Here is a 19,022-nt window from a genome sequence, read left to right as displayed (position 1 = left end):
TTTTTGTATATTTTCCTAGGGGTGATCGTATCAATCTAATAGTCCCAGAATATCGAGAAAAGGGCTCAGTTGAGCGAAAAATAAAAGTTCTATTGCCATTTTTAAGTGACCAAAATATTGGAGGGCAACTGACCCACTCACTCTTTATGCTATAGTTTTTAATTACTTTAAGAAGTAGAGTTGTGAGAAAGAGTAAAAATTTAGCGTAAAGAGCGGGGCGTTGAGGAGGGGACAGCCCCTTTCATATACAGAATAATTTGTATTCGTTTTAAGTTATAATGTCGCTCCTTACTTTAGCTAAAAAAAAAAATTTTTTTATTTAATAACTGATAAGAATTAAATTTCATGGAAACAAGTTGAAAATAGGGGGTTTTCTCCAGTTCAGGGCTTCCGAGGAATATTCCTGGGTATGAACCCCAATCAACAAAAAATATAAATTAATTCTTGATTCTTCAGGAGTTTCCCAAATATCTTGTTTCTACATTTGTTTTCTAATCTCCAGAGAGGGGAAAAATATACTCAAACATATAATTGAAAAGACATCAGTCAGGAGTGGAACCGAAATAGTAGTTGCAAAGAGTGATTTATAATAATCAATGGGCTGATTTTAATTAATTACGCATTCGATTAGTTCTTCTTTCATAGAGGTGCATGAATTGCTTTACCGATTCTTCTCCGGTTGGAACTTGTAGCTTGGTAATACTAAGAGAATAAAATTCGGAAATTGTTTTCGATTTTTATCAAACAGTTCGTGGGAACAAACTGCGAGTAAGGAGTGACTTGGCTCAATAGAAAACGACACACTAAACAACGGATAATTTGATAAGAATAGATACATCAAAAACATTGAAATCATATCCTGATTCCAAATATATAAAATTCATTAAGTTTAGTTTTACCCTTCTAAAGCTACGAGCCTGAAAATTTTTGCACGATTTCTGAATAAGGGGGAAACACCCCCCAAAAATCAGTGAATCCTAATGAAAATCGCAGCATTAGATTCAGCGTATCGGAAACCCTACTGTAGAAGTTTGAAGCTCCCATTAGCCAAAATAAATGATTGTTCTTTTAAAAAAAAACTTGTTTTCTGCAAAAAAAGAAAAGATTTTGGCTTGCTACTAAACTTTCAATTGTTTAAGCCACCTCTATGGTTAAACAACAATTCCTTCCATACTAATGGTCTGGGGGAAAATGATACATTGAAGATATTACTCTACAGGTAATAAATAACAATACAGTGCCAATTATGATTCTTTATTTCTAAATCCAAGCTTACGGTCAATGGAGGCTTCAACATTGTTCATCTTTAAACATACTACATACGCTATTTTTCCCTTAACTTGAAACGCATACTTTTCTAAAAATTACCATTAAACCCTCAAAATATTCTTTAAATTGCTGAAATTTCATGTTTATGTCAAAAGCTCTATGAATTTTATAAACGAAGACCCGAAGTCACAGTAACAGAAAAATCATCAAAAACATGTTGAATACCTTCTGAATCGGGTTGACTAACATAGAATCCCAGGACAAAAGCAGAACGTGACAACAATAATCTAATGTAATATAGAGAATTCCATCAGTCGCCAGTAAAACAATCAAATAAAGATAGCTTATAATAATAATAATTATAAAATTATAATAATAATAATAAAAAACTAAAGTAAGCGAAAAAACGACCTTTAACTGTAACTGAACACAGTCAGCATACTTGTCTTAAATTTTGTATGGATTTTGTCTTTAAGATCCTAAAGAGTAAAAAAAATGTTAAACTTCTTATTGACTGTAAAACACGGCAACATTGTTAGGGTCAATCAGTAATAGCTTAGCAGTTAGTTTACATCAAGTGTCGTTCCTAGGGTTAGTGGTACCCAGGGTTCAATCATAATCAAAAATAGCCAAATTAAAAGTGAGAAATATGAGGAATATGGGCTCCCCCTCCCAATCAAAGCACCCAGGGCAGCTTGCCCCAGTACTTCCCCAGTGAATGGATATTTTTCACCAGCTTTAATTCCCGTGATTACCATAAAATTCCCCATTGATGATGAGCACGATGAGCGGAGTTTTCCCATTTTCATCTTGGGCATTTATATCAGCCTCATAGCTTATCAATAAATTAGCAACTTCTTCAACAGCTTCATTACACCCATTATAAAAGGTAGAGTGAAGGTCTGTTCTGCCATCATTATCTTGAGAGTTAACTCTGACAACATATTTTAACAACAGTTTCACAATGTTTCCGTGATGATTTTGAGTTGCAATGTGGAGTGCAGAAATTCCATCGTTTTTCTTCACATTTACATTAGCTCCTTTACTCAGAAGCATTGTGCAAATATCTACATTTCCTGTAAGAGAAGAGAGACACAGAGGCATGTCTCCATTTTTGTTCCTTGGTTAACATTCCAAAATAGTTTCAACAACTTTTGTATTGTCGTTTTCAATGGCAAAATGAAGAGCTGTTTCGCCCTTTATAGTTTGAGTGTTAACACCAGCGCCTCTGTTTAGAAGCAGTTTAGCTATTGCGTCCTTAACCTCAGGACTTTTACATTTACGTACAACAGCAAAACCATTATCTTGTAACGCAATACGGTGTAATGCTGTTCGCCCATATTTATCAGTAGCGTTAACATCAGCGTCATATCTCAAAAGAACTTTAACAATTTCGACGCATTCCGTTTCAACAGCTTTGAACAAAACCTCAGGACTGTCTTTTACATTAGCTAAAAGGAACTTGGTAAGGCTTATATCGGCGTTCTCGGTAGCATAAAATATCGGAGTTTTCCCATTTTCATCTCGGGCATTTATATCAGCTTCATTGCTTATCAATAAATTAGCCACTTCTTCCTGTTTATTAATAACTGCGTTATGTAGCAGTGTTAAACCGCTACGACCAAGTAGCGCATTAACATTAGCACCATACTTAAAAAAGTCTTCAACGATATTGACATATCCGTTTTCAACAGCCGCATGCACCAACTCAGTGTTATTTGCATCTTCGGGGTTTACACAAAAACCATATTTTAGAAGAGCCTCAACAACCTCTCTATACCTTCTAGGATTGCCACGCACTGCAATTCCGTAAAAGAAGTTCGACAATGGTTTCTTTTTATTAAAAACAGCAATATGAAGAGGGACGTTGCTATCTTCCCCTTTAGCATCAACATTAGCATCACTGTCCAAAAGTTGGTGAACAACTTCTGTACTGCCTTTTTCAGCTGCACAGTGCAGTGGTGTATATGCTTTGCGCTATATACAAGTATACACACAATCAACATGGGCTCGATATTTGAGAAGATAATCAACAGTTTGAGAGCATCCTTCAGAAGCTGCTAAATGAAGTGGACTTCCACCATTATCTTCTATTACATTAACATCAGCTCCATGCGTCAAAAGATAATCAACAGTTTGTGGGCATCTTCTAGAAGCTGTTAAATGAAGTAGACTTGTACCATAATTTGTTCTTATGCTAATATTGCTTCCATGCTTTAGAAGTAATTTGGTCATTTCAACAATTTTATCACTGATTTTGTCCCACTTTGTTTACTGCATTTATCCTAGCTCCTTTGTCTAGAATCATTTCAACAACTTATGTATTACTACAGGCAACAGCCAAATGAAGTGGCTTGTCAGAAGGCATGATGTTTTTACTGTTTACTTTACACCCGTAATTTAAAAGTAACTTAGCAATTTCAATTTTTCCGTTCAACAAAGCACCACGAAGTAATACATATCTTTCTGACCATTGTTTTGAGTAAGAGAACCCAAACGAATTAATTAGCTCCTTTGTTCTTTCCAGTTTTACTTAACGAACTGCACAAATTAAAATATAGTTAACATCATAGTTATCTCGCATTGCTACTACACTCCTTTTCAACAAATTTTGGGGTATTAGTGGTTAGAACTTCGGCCCTTGAATTAAATCCTCTTTTCTAGATGAACTTTCTTGATTCTCCCTGAAAAAATAGCTTTAAATTACACAAATATAATATTTATTTTAAAAATATTCTATTAATATATTACATAAATATATTATTTATATATGACTATATAAAATCTTTCTTAAAAACTTTATCGTTTAAAATCCATCTTAATATGTCTGCTAACATACCTGTAAGTTATCGATTAGAGGCAGGGAAACAAGAGGTGGTTAAAACTATTAAGGAATAAAAACGTATTTACTTATTGGTGTGTAGAATAATTTTCACGTAGGTCAAGCTTCATTTAAGAGCGATTTAACTTATCTCAGGAATTTCAAGTCACTAAACCGACCTCTGGGAGGGACCACAGTAGCAAAGAATGCTACATTTGAGAAGCAAGAAATCGTTTAAAGTGGTGATCAAAAGAGTGATACCATAATGTAGCTCTTAGGTTTACTTTCTAATTTTACTAATAAACATAAATTATATAAGGACTTCTCCAACTAAATCTATTTAATGCTTAACTCTCTACCCCTTCTTCTGAGGTTCTAATTTCTTTGGAATTCGTTATTGCAACTTTATCATTTGGAACCGAGGATCAGAGCTTAATATTCTAATTGACTAATAATAAAAAATAATCAATGGTTAAATTTTTATTATTGATTTAATTACAAAACAAATAAAATAATACGGTAGCCTCATTTGTACTATAATGAAAACCAAATATATTTGCAACATTTCCGCAATTTTTTTTTTTTTTATATAAAAAATTCAGCATTTTCATGAGTACTTTCCAGTCATCTTGATTACCACGGTAATTCCTTTTGCATTTTTTTCAGTTGCTGTTTTGATACACTAAAAACAATGTTGAAAACCAATGTTGTTCCAACTGCTTAGAAAGTTTGGGTGGTTGTAGGAGTAGGATCCTCTCATTTGTAAACTATGATTAGCCTTGTTACATTAAATTATCTTTTTTAGTGTGTTGCCGATGATGTTATTATGACAAATACAGGAACGCACTACTCGAAATATAAATTTTTATTTACTGCTACTGCTATTACTACTACCCAGAGCAAAATATAGTTTTTCTCCGGCTGGGGGGAGCAGGGTGGGGGGGAAGGATGTAGATTTTACCAACCCCTCCACATCATCAATCCCTTAAATTTTACAATTTTGTTTAGAAAGAAAGGTAAATGTATATCATGGGCAATAATGGTACAAGTATGTGTTAATTACATAATTATATAATTATCAAAAGATGCAGAATATAATGGACTTGGAAAGAGCCTCACTCTCTCAAATATAGCCTAAGGCCCAATCCAAATAAAACGGTAGCTGGGTGAAGTTAATTGGATTTAAACATTCATGAAACATGTTTCTACCCAATGCAATTATCGAAAAAGAACGTCTCCAAAAAGTCAAGGAACCGTAATGATACTCTTATCATCATGTTCAGCATATCATAAAAACCGTACAGTGTACGTTTCAGACCACTGTCTTGTCAGAAGAAATATCATGGATGCCTGTTTTTAGGGGTGATGGTATCGACCCAACGATCCTAGAGGATCAGGAGAGGCTCATTCAAACGGAAATCCAAAGTTTTAATCCCTTTTTAAATGAGGGCAATTTAAAATTAGTTCATCCCAAGCAGTAAAACGCCTTGATTAACCTTCCTTCCACACCCCACTTTGCCCAAGAATTTTGATTTAGGTGTCAAAAATGAGTACATAGCCTGACAACAAAAACTATCTATAAAGCTGTTCATAGTCTTACAACAGCTGTGATATCAGTAACTTTCAATATACAAACAAAATTATCTTAAAAACATTAGCATAGAAACAAATGTCTTTTTAATAGCCGCAAGTCACTAGACAGTATACAGAAATATTGGATTGATTTAACAGGTAACAATTTGGTTTTATCGGCTATAGTAGTAGTAGTATTAATTTATTAACCAAAGGAAATAACACAGACAAAATCAATCGGTATCACACCAAAAGCGTTGCTTGCGAGGGTGTGTTACTAACAAAAAAGAAACAAAAAATAAAAGAACAAAAAACAAAACAAAAACAATGAGTTAATCTAAAATGAGCAGAAAGGTGAAACCGTGTACCGAGAAAAAAAAATTACATAAATAATTCATACACAATCAAACAACATAATATCATGATCCCGAAGCAAAAAAAAAGAAAACAAAAAAAAACAATAAATAATTATTTTCAATACTAAATCAATCAATCTCAATCTATTTCAAAGGTATACCTCCCAAGAAACCCCACACGCACCACGGCTTTAAATTGATTAATGGGCAATTCTTTAATACTTGGAACAAGCTTATTCTATAGCTTAGCCCCTCTATAAATAATTGAAAAAGCAGTCCTACTTGAAACTAGGCGAGGAACCTCAATATCTCCACTTGTTCGAGTTCTGTGATCATGAATATTAGACCTGTCCCGAAAAATTCCTGTGAAACATTCTGGAACGCACTCATAATGGTACTTATACATAAAAACCAGTGTATAAAAATCACGCAATCCGGCTGCAGGCATTATATTTATCATACTGTACATTGACCTGACCGAATCCCGGTTCCCTATTCCACAAAGTGATCTAATGGCATTATTCTGCAGTACGCGGATTGGGAGAAGTATTGAGGGGAATGTCCCAAGTCATACAGACGAGCAATACAAAATATACGGATGAATCAGAGAAAAATATAATAACCGTATAACATTTGAAGGAAATAAATGTTTTAGTTTACGGATAATCCCTAAATTCCGCGATAATATTCTACTTATAGCTTTTACATGGCACTTAAATGATAAAATTTCGTCAATAATAATCCCAAGGTACTTAAAGGAACTTGACCGCTTAACTATTCCCTTCGGTGTAGCTATTTCCATAATCCAAGGATAATAATTTGGGGACCGTGAAAAGATAACAAAATTTGACTTATTTATATTTAGGTCAAGCCGGTTTATCTTCAACCTAAGACATGTCATAGTCATCGCTGCATTAATTGTTGAGGTAAGTTGTTGTTCAGTTGAAGCAACACACATCATCAGCAAATAAGGGCGAAGTGATTCTGGTTCCCGAAGGTGCGGGATTCACTATATCCCCTATTCTAGAAATAGCTGCAACAGCATTTGACAGATCATTTATAAAAATCAAAAAAGAGTAGGCCCTAACACAGAACCCTGGGGGATACCAAATTTAACAAGACTCTTACTTGAAGAAAAGCCATTAATGTGAACATAATGCTCTCTATTTTGGAGATAATCACAAAGCAAAGCTAAAGTAGCCCCTCTTAGTCCATAAAATTCACATTTTTGAAGTAGTAATTGGTGGTCAACAGTGTCAAATGCCTTAACCAAATCAAGAAACAGACCAGCTACTCTAAGCTTATTATCAAGAGCTCCATTGATTACAGAAGTTATATATGATAATGCCATCTCTGTGGTTCTCCCTTTCCTGAAGCCAAATTGAATTGGATTTAACAGATTATGCAGTTCCAAATGATCATAAACTCTAGTGTTAATACACTTTTCTAGCACACGAGAAATGACAGGTAAGACTAAGATAGGCCGATAATTTCCAAGATCATTCTTATTACCGCCTTTGAAAACAGGGGTAATCTTAGCAATTTTCAAGCAATCAGGAAACGTTCGCCGTTTCAAGCACAAATTAATGAGGGAAGTAAGAATACCAGCAACATAAGGAAACGCCATTTTTAACACCAGAAGATTGAGTGAATACCACCTGCCGATGTATTTTTCATCCCAAAGATAATTTTCTCTATTTCATCACAAGAGAGGGTTTCATATACATATAAATATCAATTGGAGTCTTCATAAGAACTCCAAGGGAGAATCATCATCAGAAGATACTATACGGGAAGATAAATCTACGCCAATATTAGCAAAATGTTTGGAAACAGCATTACATATCTCTTCGGGTTCTTTTGTAGGTAGGCCATTCTGCATTACTACTTACTCGGGAATAATAGAGTTCTCTGTCGATATCACACTTTTAATTATTTTCCATGTTTTTGCAGGGTTACCACAAGTCTCAGTGAATTTATTTACGAAATATTTTTTTTTTTTACATTTCTCAGTAATTTATTCAGGGCATTTCTAAAATTTTTATAAATTCTTAAGCAAATCGGATCATTTCCATTATTTATGGAATTCTTATAAAATTTATCTTTTATTAATACAGCGCAACAATCTAGGCGACATCCATGGTTTCTTAGGATTATTTTTCCTTGATGGCGAACGAACCATTATACAAGTTTTTGTCACTAACAAAATTAGTTTATCGTAAAATCTTTGAAAACTCGTATTTATATTATCCGTAAGGTCTATTAAATTATTCCAATCAACTTCTGCAATTGCCTGCTTAAATTTTTGACGGTTACTCTGGCTAAACACATGCATTGGACTCTTAGGAATTATTGGTGCTGGCTTTTGGGGAATACTTGTTGAAATCCCAAAATGATCGGATACATCTGTAATAATAACTCTTGGAGCTGAAAAAAAAAACAAATTGAAAAAATATTGTCAATTAGCTTTGATGATGAAATGGTTACTCGTGTGCATATATTTATAGTTGGAAACAAACCATAGGACATACAAAGCTGCAAAAAATCCATAGAAACACTCGCATCAAGCTCATTTAGGTCAAAATTAAAATCCCCGAGCGTCATAAATGGATGTGAACTAGTTGCTAGTTTCTCCAGCTGCTTATTCAAAAGATCCATAAAGATTGATATGGAGCCAGATGGCGGCCTATACAATATAATAACAAATGCATCTTTAGGTTTCAGCCTAAGCTGAAGAATAAATAGTTCAAAAACCATTTCCTGGTATACTACTAAGTCATTTCTTACCAAAACTTCAATATCGCTTCGAATATATGCACCGTTTCCTCCATGTTGCCGAAACTGTCGATTCCTATTGTAGAATTTATATCCTGGTATATTTAAAAGAGCGGAGTTGTGGTCATTCAGCCAGGTTTCAGTAAGACCGATAACCTGGAAAACCGAAAGATTACATACTTCATTTAAAAAATTAAACGAAGAATTTAGCCCTTAGCAATTAAGATGGAAAACATTGAGGCCTCTCGCATCTCCATACTCAGAATGGATTCCATCTTTAAACAAATATTTGGAACTAATAGATTTATAATGCCCTGCTACCCCATTGTCATAACTCCGATGCAGCTGCTCCGTAAATATACCCCCAAAATCTACATTAGAAGCTTCCAAAGTATTAAGACGGCTACTGCTCCGGAAATCACGATCATAACTATCCATTGTCATTAAAAACAAAATAAATCTCGGTACATGGTTTCAATAAAGACAACAAACAGACACAAAAAAGAAAAACAAAAATGATCCACTTAATAACAATAATAAGAAAAAGAACAGACCATGAAAATATTGCCTGTAACCCGTTCATGTAAAGCTCAAGCTACTAAAGCAACGGCTCACAACTTAATAATAACCACAAATCACAATATCGTAAGAATACTTAAAAACTAACTTAACAAAACTTCAATAAGACTTGATCACCAAAATACACAAATTACGGTATCAACAGATCCTTTGCATTGTACCAAAGCACTTTTGCTACAGTGTTATCTTTTTTTACACAAATAACAGGGGGTAAGGTACGGAGTATCCAGCATTCCGCTCCTTTATCCATTAGACATGTACAACACGCAGCGTCAAAAATACGATTGTCCTGGAGTTGTAAAAAAACTGAATCTATAATTTTATTTTTATCCATGGATGAAAATGAAGCAGCAAAATTATTTACAATGGCATTGATGTGTCTTAATTCGAATTGAATGGACATTTCTTTTAATTCTGTCCAACCAATTGCTTGCATTTCTCTCCTTAATTCATCAGCAACATAAGCGCTTTTAAAGATTTGGAAAGATTTGAAAAGATGAAAAAGATAAAAAGATTTTGATTTGGTTCAACATCCACAGAAGCACTATCATATGCGTTCTTCAAAATTTTTTCAATTAGAGACGTGAATTTTTCCCACGTAAAATGCTTGAGCACTGTATCAACTTCCAAGTGGATCAATCTACTAGTAGTGAGTTTTTTCAACTCACTCGAATTTTTAATTAGCTGCAATATTTCATTAATATCTTTTGATTCTACTTCTTCTATCAGATATAAATCCATGTGGCCTTGCACATATTTTGGCGATTGAACCCAACGTTTCGTCCTGATGTTAGTCATAACAAGTGCTTCAACTTCGCTTCCAAAGGCCTTATAAGCGTGTCTCAAGAAAAAGTCTTCAAATCTTGATGCCATCAGGTCTACATCCTCCAAACCCTTAGCGACATCGAAAAAATACCGTTTCATAACCTCCTTCATAGACCGAAATCGCAAGTAAACATAATTTTCGCACTCCCAGTTGATCTGAATATCCTTGAACATGTCTGTTAATAGATTAAATGCTGTTCTGTGAATAGTTTTTCGTTCATCCTTGTCTATCTTGATTTTACACCTCCTAATATGCCTTTCAATTTCATTTATCAGATCGTCAACGACCGCATCACACTAATATTTTCTTCCATTCGCTACCCTTATTAGCATAGGTACAACCATGTTTTCGATCTTATTTTCACTGGTTTGATTCTGTATCAGCCATTGAACTAACGGATCGATTAAATTCTTGGCTCCACTTTTAGCTCCATGCCAGAGTGTCCCCCAAAATGACGGTTTTCCTTTTTCAGACAGGAGATCGATTTCTAAGCTCGCAATCGTAGAATTAGATCTGTAGGCATTCAATGCAGCGTCTTTGACATCTAATGGAGGATTTTCCTTTTTGGCCTTCTTTAAAATATCTTCATATGTTCTATTAAATATTCCAATTAACTGTTCTTCTGTTTTTTCTTTCATACTCGTTGCTCTAAATTCTTCGATTATTTTATCTCTCAATTCCTTTTCATACTCTTTAACTTTAGCGTCAAATGTAAGCTGATTTCTCAACATAACTTCGAATTTATGACGCCACTGATTTGTTGTTAAGTTAATAGTGTCTTGAACCTTCCTTGAAAATTCCATTTTCCACTTTTGGTTTTGTTTTTCTTCAAACATAGAGTATACTTCTTCCTCAAATTTATCACTTTGTGGCTTCATTTTCAACTCAAGGTTTTCAACCATTTCATAAATTTCTTTGAAGCTGAGTGGTTTTTCATTGATGGAAGAATGGTTATCTTTGTACTCGTCTTTTAAAAGACTGTACTGCTCTTCGTATTCTATATAATATGCTTTCTTTAGGTTCTGATACTTATTATCAAGTACTGTATATGTAGGTCTCTCTATCACCTTTTCAAAGGACAAATCGAAATCAGAATTGTTCAAGCAGTCCCAAACTAAACACAAATAATTTTCAAGGCTTCCAATTTCTTTGGCCTTCCATCCCAACTGACTAACAACTTGTTTGTGAATATACTCCCTAAAATCAACCAATTGCTGACTGAAATCTTCATTTGGCATATTACTTGGAGGGTCTCCTTTGGTGTTGCATCCAAAAACCCGTATAGCTTCGTCACTAGTGAACATATTCGGAAACTGAATCGAGGTATGTGCTTCTAAATCTTTGAAAGAATTTGTTTTGGCAAAAGATTCAACGAGAGTTACCGATAATTGAGAAAATATGTTCTGAAGCTTATTCCTGTGGTCTTCATCAGCTTTCACCTGATTATAAGCTGCAAAAATTTTACAGCTCAGTATCCCCTCTCTTTCTTCTGCAAGTTTAGAGCCTTTATAGGCTAATGAAACAATCGGCAATATATCTTTCAAAGCATTATCATTTTCACCTTTGATAACAAGGATAGTTGCATCCGAGGGTAAAATAGAAAGGGTTGCAATCTTATTATCCCGCTTGAAACAACCAAAAAGACCCTAATGCTCTGCTGACCTAACACCTTCTGTATCAAAGATCATAACATAATCATACTCCTGTCTCCCTACTGCTTTCACAAGGGTCATCGTAACGCCTCTAGTACATTGACCAACACTTGATGGAAGTCGGATGCCAAACATAGTATTCAGCAATGTTGATTTTCCACTACTTTGCTCTCCCAGGACAGACAAAACAAAATTAGTTTTTTAGGCAACAAAGATTAAAAGTTTTTGAAAAAAGCGGTTACTCATTCAACATTTAGCATATTAGCATATCCGTCATACAGCTCTAATGTTTCGCCAGCTATCAAACAGGCAGCAGTGCATTGTGGTATATATTCAAATTTGTCACTTCTTCCAGAGCAATAGAGCAATGACATTTCCCTCCGTAAGTGACGAAGTGAGAGAAGAGTATAGTTTCAATTTTCTTTTGCAATTATCAACTCTTTTCTATATAATTCTACCTGATCCACAGACTCGGAATCTGCTGCTGACACTTGCAGACTTTCAGAGAACTTTTTTGTTTTCTCTCGAACGTCTTCAGCTAGCTGAGCCACAGTCCTAGATTTCTTTATATTAATCGAAATAGCGTCACTGGGGACTTGAAGATGAATCACAGTTTTGTCAACATCTTTTTTATCAAGACCTTCCAAAAAATACGTGATAAGGGGATCGGTATTCAAAGACAGATTGAAACGAAATTCACGTTCTTTAGATATTTTCTGTTGTATAATGGAGCGATCGTTACTCTCATTTACATATTTGAACTCGTATAATTCTTCTTGTAATTTACCTTCTTTCACAAAGCTATCTTGCAGAAACAGGGAGTTGGACCTATATTTTTCCAACCCATCCATCTCAGAAACGTGGAGATACATTTTACGTAAGACATCGATCTCCGACCTCAAACACCCATTAGAAGGAAATAGTGAGAACAGAGGTAGTTGATGCAATGTTGCTTCACGAAAAATGCGGAGTAATAGACGACTTCGCTGAATTTCAAGAAAATAATCCAAAGAGCCTTCAATAAGGCAAAATGGACGACCAGTGGATATATTTTTTACATTTGGTAAGTTAGGGATCCAGACAGATATGAAATTGGGCAGGGAAGTTTCACAAGAATATTTATTAATAAAAGAAGATAGTTTATCCCCTTGAAAGGAAGATTTGTTTTCCGCTACTGGGCTATCAATCAGATCAAGCCGAGAGGTATAATGATCCTCAACAATCAAATAATCCGCAAAACCAGTCAAGGTTTTCCAATATTGCTCAAAGTTTCCCTGAATATGGATGACGATGCAAGTTTTCTTTTTCTTGTTCCCAAGACAGACCAGACCTTGACCAACCTCAATATTCGATGTCCCATCAGCGTCAAAAGAAGTTCTTACATTAAAAAGATATTCTATTATCTTTCCCGTATGACTCTGAATTTTTTCAACTTGACTGATTATCGCAATTAGTGGGAGCTTTAAATCTTCTCCAATAAAAATGTCCTCTTCTATTCTTTGCGTAATTCTAAACAATTCCATAGAGTCTGTTGAACATATTGGAATAGCAAATCTTGATTAAAGAAGAAGTCTTAAAATATTTATATTATTTTGAAGTGAACAACTATTAAAAAGCTTTGAAATATCAATTTTAGCCGATTTCTTCGTCTCTTTCACTTCAGAAAAGAAGTCTTTCTCTTCAACATCGGAAAAACTACAAAACTCTAAACTCAGGCGATGAAGTAGTCTACAGAAAGTGCTGGCTATTGCAGGGGGGCAGTCGAGGATGAACAAACTGACCAGGGCCTCTTCTTTAAATATTCTCTGACGAGTAGTCCCTGTGCTTTCTGTAAAATGTCTATCCAGACAAAAAAATTGCTTTGACTCAGCCATAGCCTTGGTGTTTTTGTAATCGGTACTTGTAATTTCGCTAGTCTCATTGACATCTTCTCCATCCATCTTCATGTACTATGATCTATAAAAAATAAACAATACTATAGTCTGATATTTAGATTTTTTGATAAGACCCAACACAATGCCAATTTTAGGGCATAATGGCAGTTTTTTCAAAATTTTACAGTTTTTGCATAAAAATTTTGCTTGTATTTTTCATATAATTGAAAACTAACAAGAATCAAAATCAAAACAATAAAATGGTAAATGCTATTCGAGCTATGTTATTCTTCAGTAAGCCTGGAACTTTTTTAAGCGGATCAAAAGTTCAGGAAAAAACGACACTTCAACTTTAGAATTCACTCAACTTTATCCGGCTGGAGTCAATGCACTCATACAAACCGTTTTCAAAGGCGCAAAATGACTGTTTATACGATATAAGATAATATAGGGACCTCTCGAGTATAAAAGGTAGATGAGTTTAAACTAATCCAAGAAAAACTAAATTATGTATAAGAAATATAAGAAACTAGGGCACGAAGCCAAAGTCCCATCTCCCTGTATTCATTCCCGGTTATAATGCCAGGAATCTAACAGGAAAAAATAACAGGAAAAATGTGACTTCACCTTTAGACCCACAAAAGCCAAAGCCTCACCCCCCCCCCTGAATTCATCACTGGTTATAATACGAGGCTTGATCTACTTATGATGACTTTTTGTTTTGTTTTGCCAATTAACAATTATATTCTGGGTTCTACATTTATATTTATAGAAGTGAAAATAAACAATTTTTTTGGCTTCAATAACATACTAAATGATTAGTATGTGCGAGTTTTTTTTTTTACAGAAGCTGTAATTACCCACAAAGCTATATCCTCACGGGGGCCGGCGTGCCTCTCCCCCAATAAAACTCACTTCTGTGGAAAATTTTTCACCCTGCAGCGAATTTCCTGCTGGATAATTACCCCCCTCCATAGAAAAATTACCCCACATAAAATATTGAGCAGCTACAGAGAACGTACAAAATAGATACATCAAAATGTCCAAAGCAGTAACAAAATGAACTAGATATTAAAAATGTATCTAGGACTCTATATCGATTTCTATCTCCACCCCTTCCTTAGAACTAATTGAAAGGCTCAAAGAAAGTTAGAATGTTTCTGCATTAAAATGCATCTTTTAAAGCATCTGCCCCCTCCCTACCCAAAAAACGATCAGATAATTCTACTGTAGAGGTTTCAAGCTCTCATCTGCTCAAATTTGAATTTTATATTTTTTGATAAAGAAAGATCACAAATGTGTGTTTTCCCCCAGGGATGACCGCATCGAACCAAGAGTCCTAGAAGATCGGTAGAGGGTCTTTCCAACAAAAATTAAAAGTTTAAGGGATCTTTTAAGTGGCCAAACAGCTTGGAGGGTAACGAGCCCCCTTACCATGCCTCTTCGTCCCAAAAGACATCCAAATGATATTTTGAGGTAGCCCCTTGGTTCATGAAGATTCAGAAGTCCAATAAATATGACGAGTGGGCTGGTTGCCCTCCAATCATTTTTAACTCGTAAGAAAAGCGCAAGAAGTTCCGATTTCTAATCTAATGAGCCCCCTCCAAAATTCACATTACCAGCCCTTCCGTAAAAATATTATATGTTGACAATGGGCAGTCGGTATAACTTGCCCCAATATCTGTGTGGGGGGATTGTCAAGCATGGTGGCATATTTATTTGACCTTTAAACTATTTTGAACGAAATGGTTATCTGAAAATTTTGATCGGATGCCTTTGGGGTAAAAGGGCGTGGGGGTGATTACCACTCAATACCATTTGACTCTTAGAAAGGGGACTGAAATTTACAATTTCCAATCAATTGAGCCCCCTCCGAATTTATACAACTACCCCTTTCATATGAAGTACCTCTAGTAAATAAATAAATAAATGATAATGCATTAAAACCTTCTGGCCTATTACAATAGGCAACGCTAGAGCATTGCCTACGGATTTGATTTGTTTCATTCGAATTCTTGCCCAGAATTGTGATAAATTGTTTGATTCCAGTAATTATTTTTATTTGAATTTTGTTACTAAAAAAAGTTTGTTGAAATTCATTAGAAAACAAGACATCTAGTCATATTTTTTTTATCCCTTAATACGGACGTCTGATCGACATTTTGAGGTACTCATTTTGTACTTTATATCTGACAGCTCAATTTTACACGAGGGGGATTATCCAGTAGCAAATTTCCCTTGATGGAGCTTGGATGCCTAGTACCATCCCCACATTATTTCTTATGAGAACCCACCCATTTTTTAGTTTTCCTTTCAATTTTTAATTAAAATCTGGAAGAATAAGTTTTGAACCTAAGAAACTAAATTAAAACCTCATAATATCACTTTATCTTCTATTACGTAATCAAAAAGTAGAATTTTCAAGCACACCAAGAAGATACTCCTTATACTTAAAGCTTTTTTTTTAGTTTTTTGGTGTTAAAGCACAACTTGATTGATTTGCAACTTCCTATTGTTAGCAAATATCAAAATAACATCTGTTTAAGAAAATCATAGCACTGTTTAATATTAAGACGAAACTATTCTTGGCATCTGTCCAGTATCTTACATCCAGTCAGCTCACAGAAAGATTCAGTAGTTAGACAATAAGGCCAGATCCAAGTAAATTTTAGACAGAAAGGAAAACATGAGGACAGAGAGTTGATCTCGGGGATACAATTTACCTGCTACATAATCTAAGAAGTTCTCCTGGAACGTTTCTTGAACAGGCCTTTAAAAGAATCCTTCTCAAAACTCACAAGCAAATACATCAGAATATATAAATAAAATAATTTAGTGACTACCACTGTGCGAGGCGGGACCCAAGGCCCTTAAAAATCTCAATTCAATCCCGGAGGCTGTTCTTCAGATATTTTAATAGCCAGTAATAGCAACACGCTAGTTTGATAACCTGAGAGCATATGTTTTTTTTCCCTTCTACATCGCTGGTTCAACAGGAATAGATTTAAGTCCAACTGGGGCTCCCAATACCACATATTTCAAACAGATTGGAGACCAAATACCCCTCCTCTCTGGCCCCTCCCCCAATTCAAGATTTGAGGTTCACTCAGCGCCTGACAATCTTTGAAAATTTCAACTTATTGGCATAGGATATTTTTCGAGGTACTGTGTATACACTGTTTTGATCACGTCGCAACACAATTTCTTTTGAATTACCTTTATACTCGTAGGCCCCGTATAAGATTATACCGCATGGCAAATATGTGGTTTATAAAGAAGATATTTTTAGTTCCTCTCTCTGCCCTATCCAAGTTAAAGCTTGAGGTCCACATGGCCCCCCTAACACTACATGTTAATTAAAACTGAACACCTCAATCAATACACGATAATATTACAGATACAATGTTTTGTTAGCCTCGTAGCATATAGCGTCTTATGATTTACGTCTCTACTGTGACGTAAAAATTGTATTATAAATTGGCCATGAAGGTTTCTAGGGCAAAAATATTTAGAGGAACCCCTTACCCCACACTAACTTAAATTTTGGACTACATTTCCCAAGATATTGCGGATATACTAATTTTATAGACTGGATGATAACAGTGTCTTTAAATATACTTGTAATAGTGCAGTTGGATGGAATAAAATGATAAAATAGCGAACAAAATCAAGAGGTGAATCAGATAATTGACATCTACTTTAAAAACTTGAAACCAATCTTTTGCACCAGTAAATAATGAAGTAAAAAAAATAGCTGTTGGTCCTTTCAACGATACTGAACAAAATGGCTATCTCAAAATTCGGATCAAACGATTTTGGGAAAAGGGGCGTGGAAAGGGGCCTAGTTGCCATTCAATCTTTTTGGTCACTAATAAAATTTCTAATTCTAATAAAATTGTTCTACACTACTACTATAAAGGGCACTAAAACTATTAATTTCCATACAAATGATCCCTCTACTAACATCAAGAACCATTGAGTCGATACAATCACCCCTGGAAAGAAAATAAAATAACGCACCGGCGATCATTCTTCTGGCAAAAAATACAAAATTCTACATTTTGCAGATAGGAGCTTGGAACCTCTGCTGTAGGGTTTTCTGATACGCTGAATCTGATTGAAGAGCTGGCTCTTCAGCACAATCAAACCAAAAATAAATTAAAACGGGTACTTTTTTGTAATAAGTAACTGCAAAATAAACCTGCTTAATGCAAAATAATAATGGAAGTCAGAATGTTTCAGCTTAATACCCTAAAGCCTTATCAGCAACCTTCTCCTTCCTCCGAAAAAATTAGCTAGGACGAATCATGAAAAAAAGTGAAATTAAACTCTATACATAAAAAAAGAATGTAAAACACACATTTAAACAAATTCCAGTATGATAAAGCACCAAATCACAGACAAATAAAGCAACAAGGCAAAATATTTTGTAGTAAGGAGCGAACCGGCTCAATAGTACCCGAAAGTCTAAAGAATGGAATTTTTATAACAATAGTTACATTAAAAGGATCGCATTTTAATGTTGATTTTGAATATATAACTTTCAATAAGTTTAGACTTACCAAAAGTTACGAGCCTGAGAAAATTTGCCTTATTTTAGAAAATAGGGGGAAACACCCCTTATAAGTCAAAGAATCTTAATGAAATCCACACCATCAGATTCAGCGTATCAGAGAACCATACAGTAGAAGTTTCAAGCTACTATCTACAAAAATGTGGAATTTTGCATTTTTTGCCACAAGAAAGATCACGGATGCGTGTTTATTTGTTTGTTTTTTTCCCAGGGGTTGTCGTATCGACCCAGTGGTCCTAGAATGTCGTATGAGGGCTCATTCTAACGGAAATTAAAATTTCTAGTGCCCTTTTTAAGTGACCAAAAAATTGGAGGGTTCGAGGCCCCCTCATACGCTCAATTTTTACCAAAGTCCCCGGATCAAAATTTTGAGAGCGCCCTTTTATTCAACATAGTCGAAAACTTAATAACTATGTCTTTGGAGACCACTTACTCCCCCACGATCCCCGTGGGAAGGGCTACATGTTATAAACTTTGACCACATAGTAATGTGGTCAAACTTGTTTGCACATAGTAATGGTTATTGTGAAGTGTACATACGCGTTCAGGGAGCTTTTTTTGTTTGGGGGAAGGGTTGAGAGGAGGGGGTTATTCGGGGTGATTTTCCATGGAGGAATTTGTCGTGGGGAAAGAAAATTTCCATGAAGGATTTTTTAGCATTTTTTAAGGAACAATGAAAAAATAAATATGAAAAAGTTTTTTTCAGCTGAAAGTAAGGAGCAGCA

The 19,022-nt window shown here is 35.0% G+C and overlaps 2 protein-coding genes across 2 annotated transcripts in view; both read right to left on the bottom strand.

The window, feature by feature from the left end:
• The window catches only part of LOC136034330 (putative ankyrin repeat protein RF_0381), an 8,073-nt gene extending 5,700 nt beyond the window's left edge, over window positions 1-2,373 (bottom strand). Inside the window, exon 1 of the mRNA XM_065715463.1 lies at window positions 2,025-2,373. Coding sequence (XP_065571535.1) covers window positions 2,025-2,373 — 349 coding nt within the window. The remainder of the gene's footprint in view (window positions 1-2,024) is intronic.
• Window positions 2,374-2,394: 21 nt separating this feature from the next.
• LOC136034329 (putative ankyrin repeat protein RF_0381) lies at window positions 2,395-7,645 on the bottom strand. Its single transcript, XM_065715462.1, has 3 exons — window positions 7,147-7,645; window positions 3,255-3,425; window positions 2,395-3,215 (listed from the first exon to the last, which is right to left on the bottom strand). Exons 1-3 carry the CDS (start codon window positions 7,643-7,645, stop codon window positions 2,395-2,397), a joined length of 1,491 nt encoding a protein of 496 aa, XP_065571534.1.
• Window positions 7,646-19,022: the final 11,377 nt, after the last annotated feature.

The sequence above is a fragment of the Artemia franciscana genome, chromosome 13 (genome assembly GCF_032884065.1).
Source record: "Artemia franciscana chromosome 13, ASM3288406v1, whole genome shotgun sequence".
Classification (NCBI taxonomy): domain Eukaryota; kingdom Metazoa; phylum Arthropoda; class Branchiopoda; order Anostraca; family Artemiidae; genus Artemia; species Artemia franciscana.
The sequence above is the reverse complement of the archived record's forward strand: the minus strand, read 5'-3'. Positions and strand labels throughout refer to the sequence as shown.

Bases quoted from the DNA above. Each gene is read 5' to 3' on its own strand.
- LOC136034329 (XM_065715462.1), bottom strand. From the start codon at position 7,645: ATGGCGTTTCCTTATGTTGCTGGTATTCTTACTTCCCTCATTAATTTG. The intron at 3,426-7,146 runs GTAAGAGTCTTG...TTCATTTAACAG, and splicing joins CATTAATGGCTTTTCTTCAA to CTTCTAGAAGATGCCCACAA. The intron at 3,216-3,254 runs GTATATAGCGCA...TGCACTGTGCAG, and splicing joins TGTTGATTGTGTGTATACTT to CTGAAAAAGGCAGTACAGAA.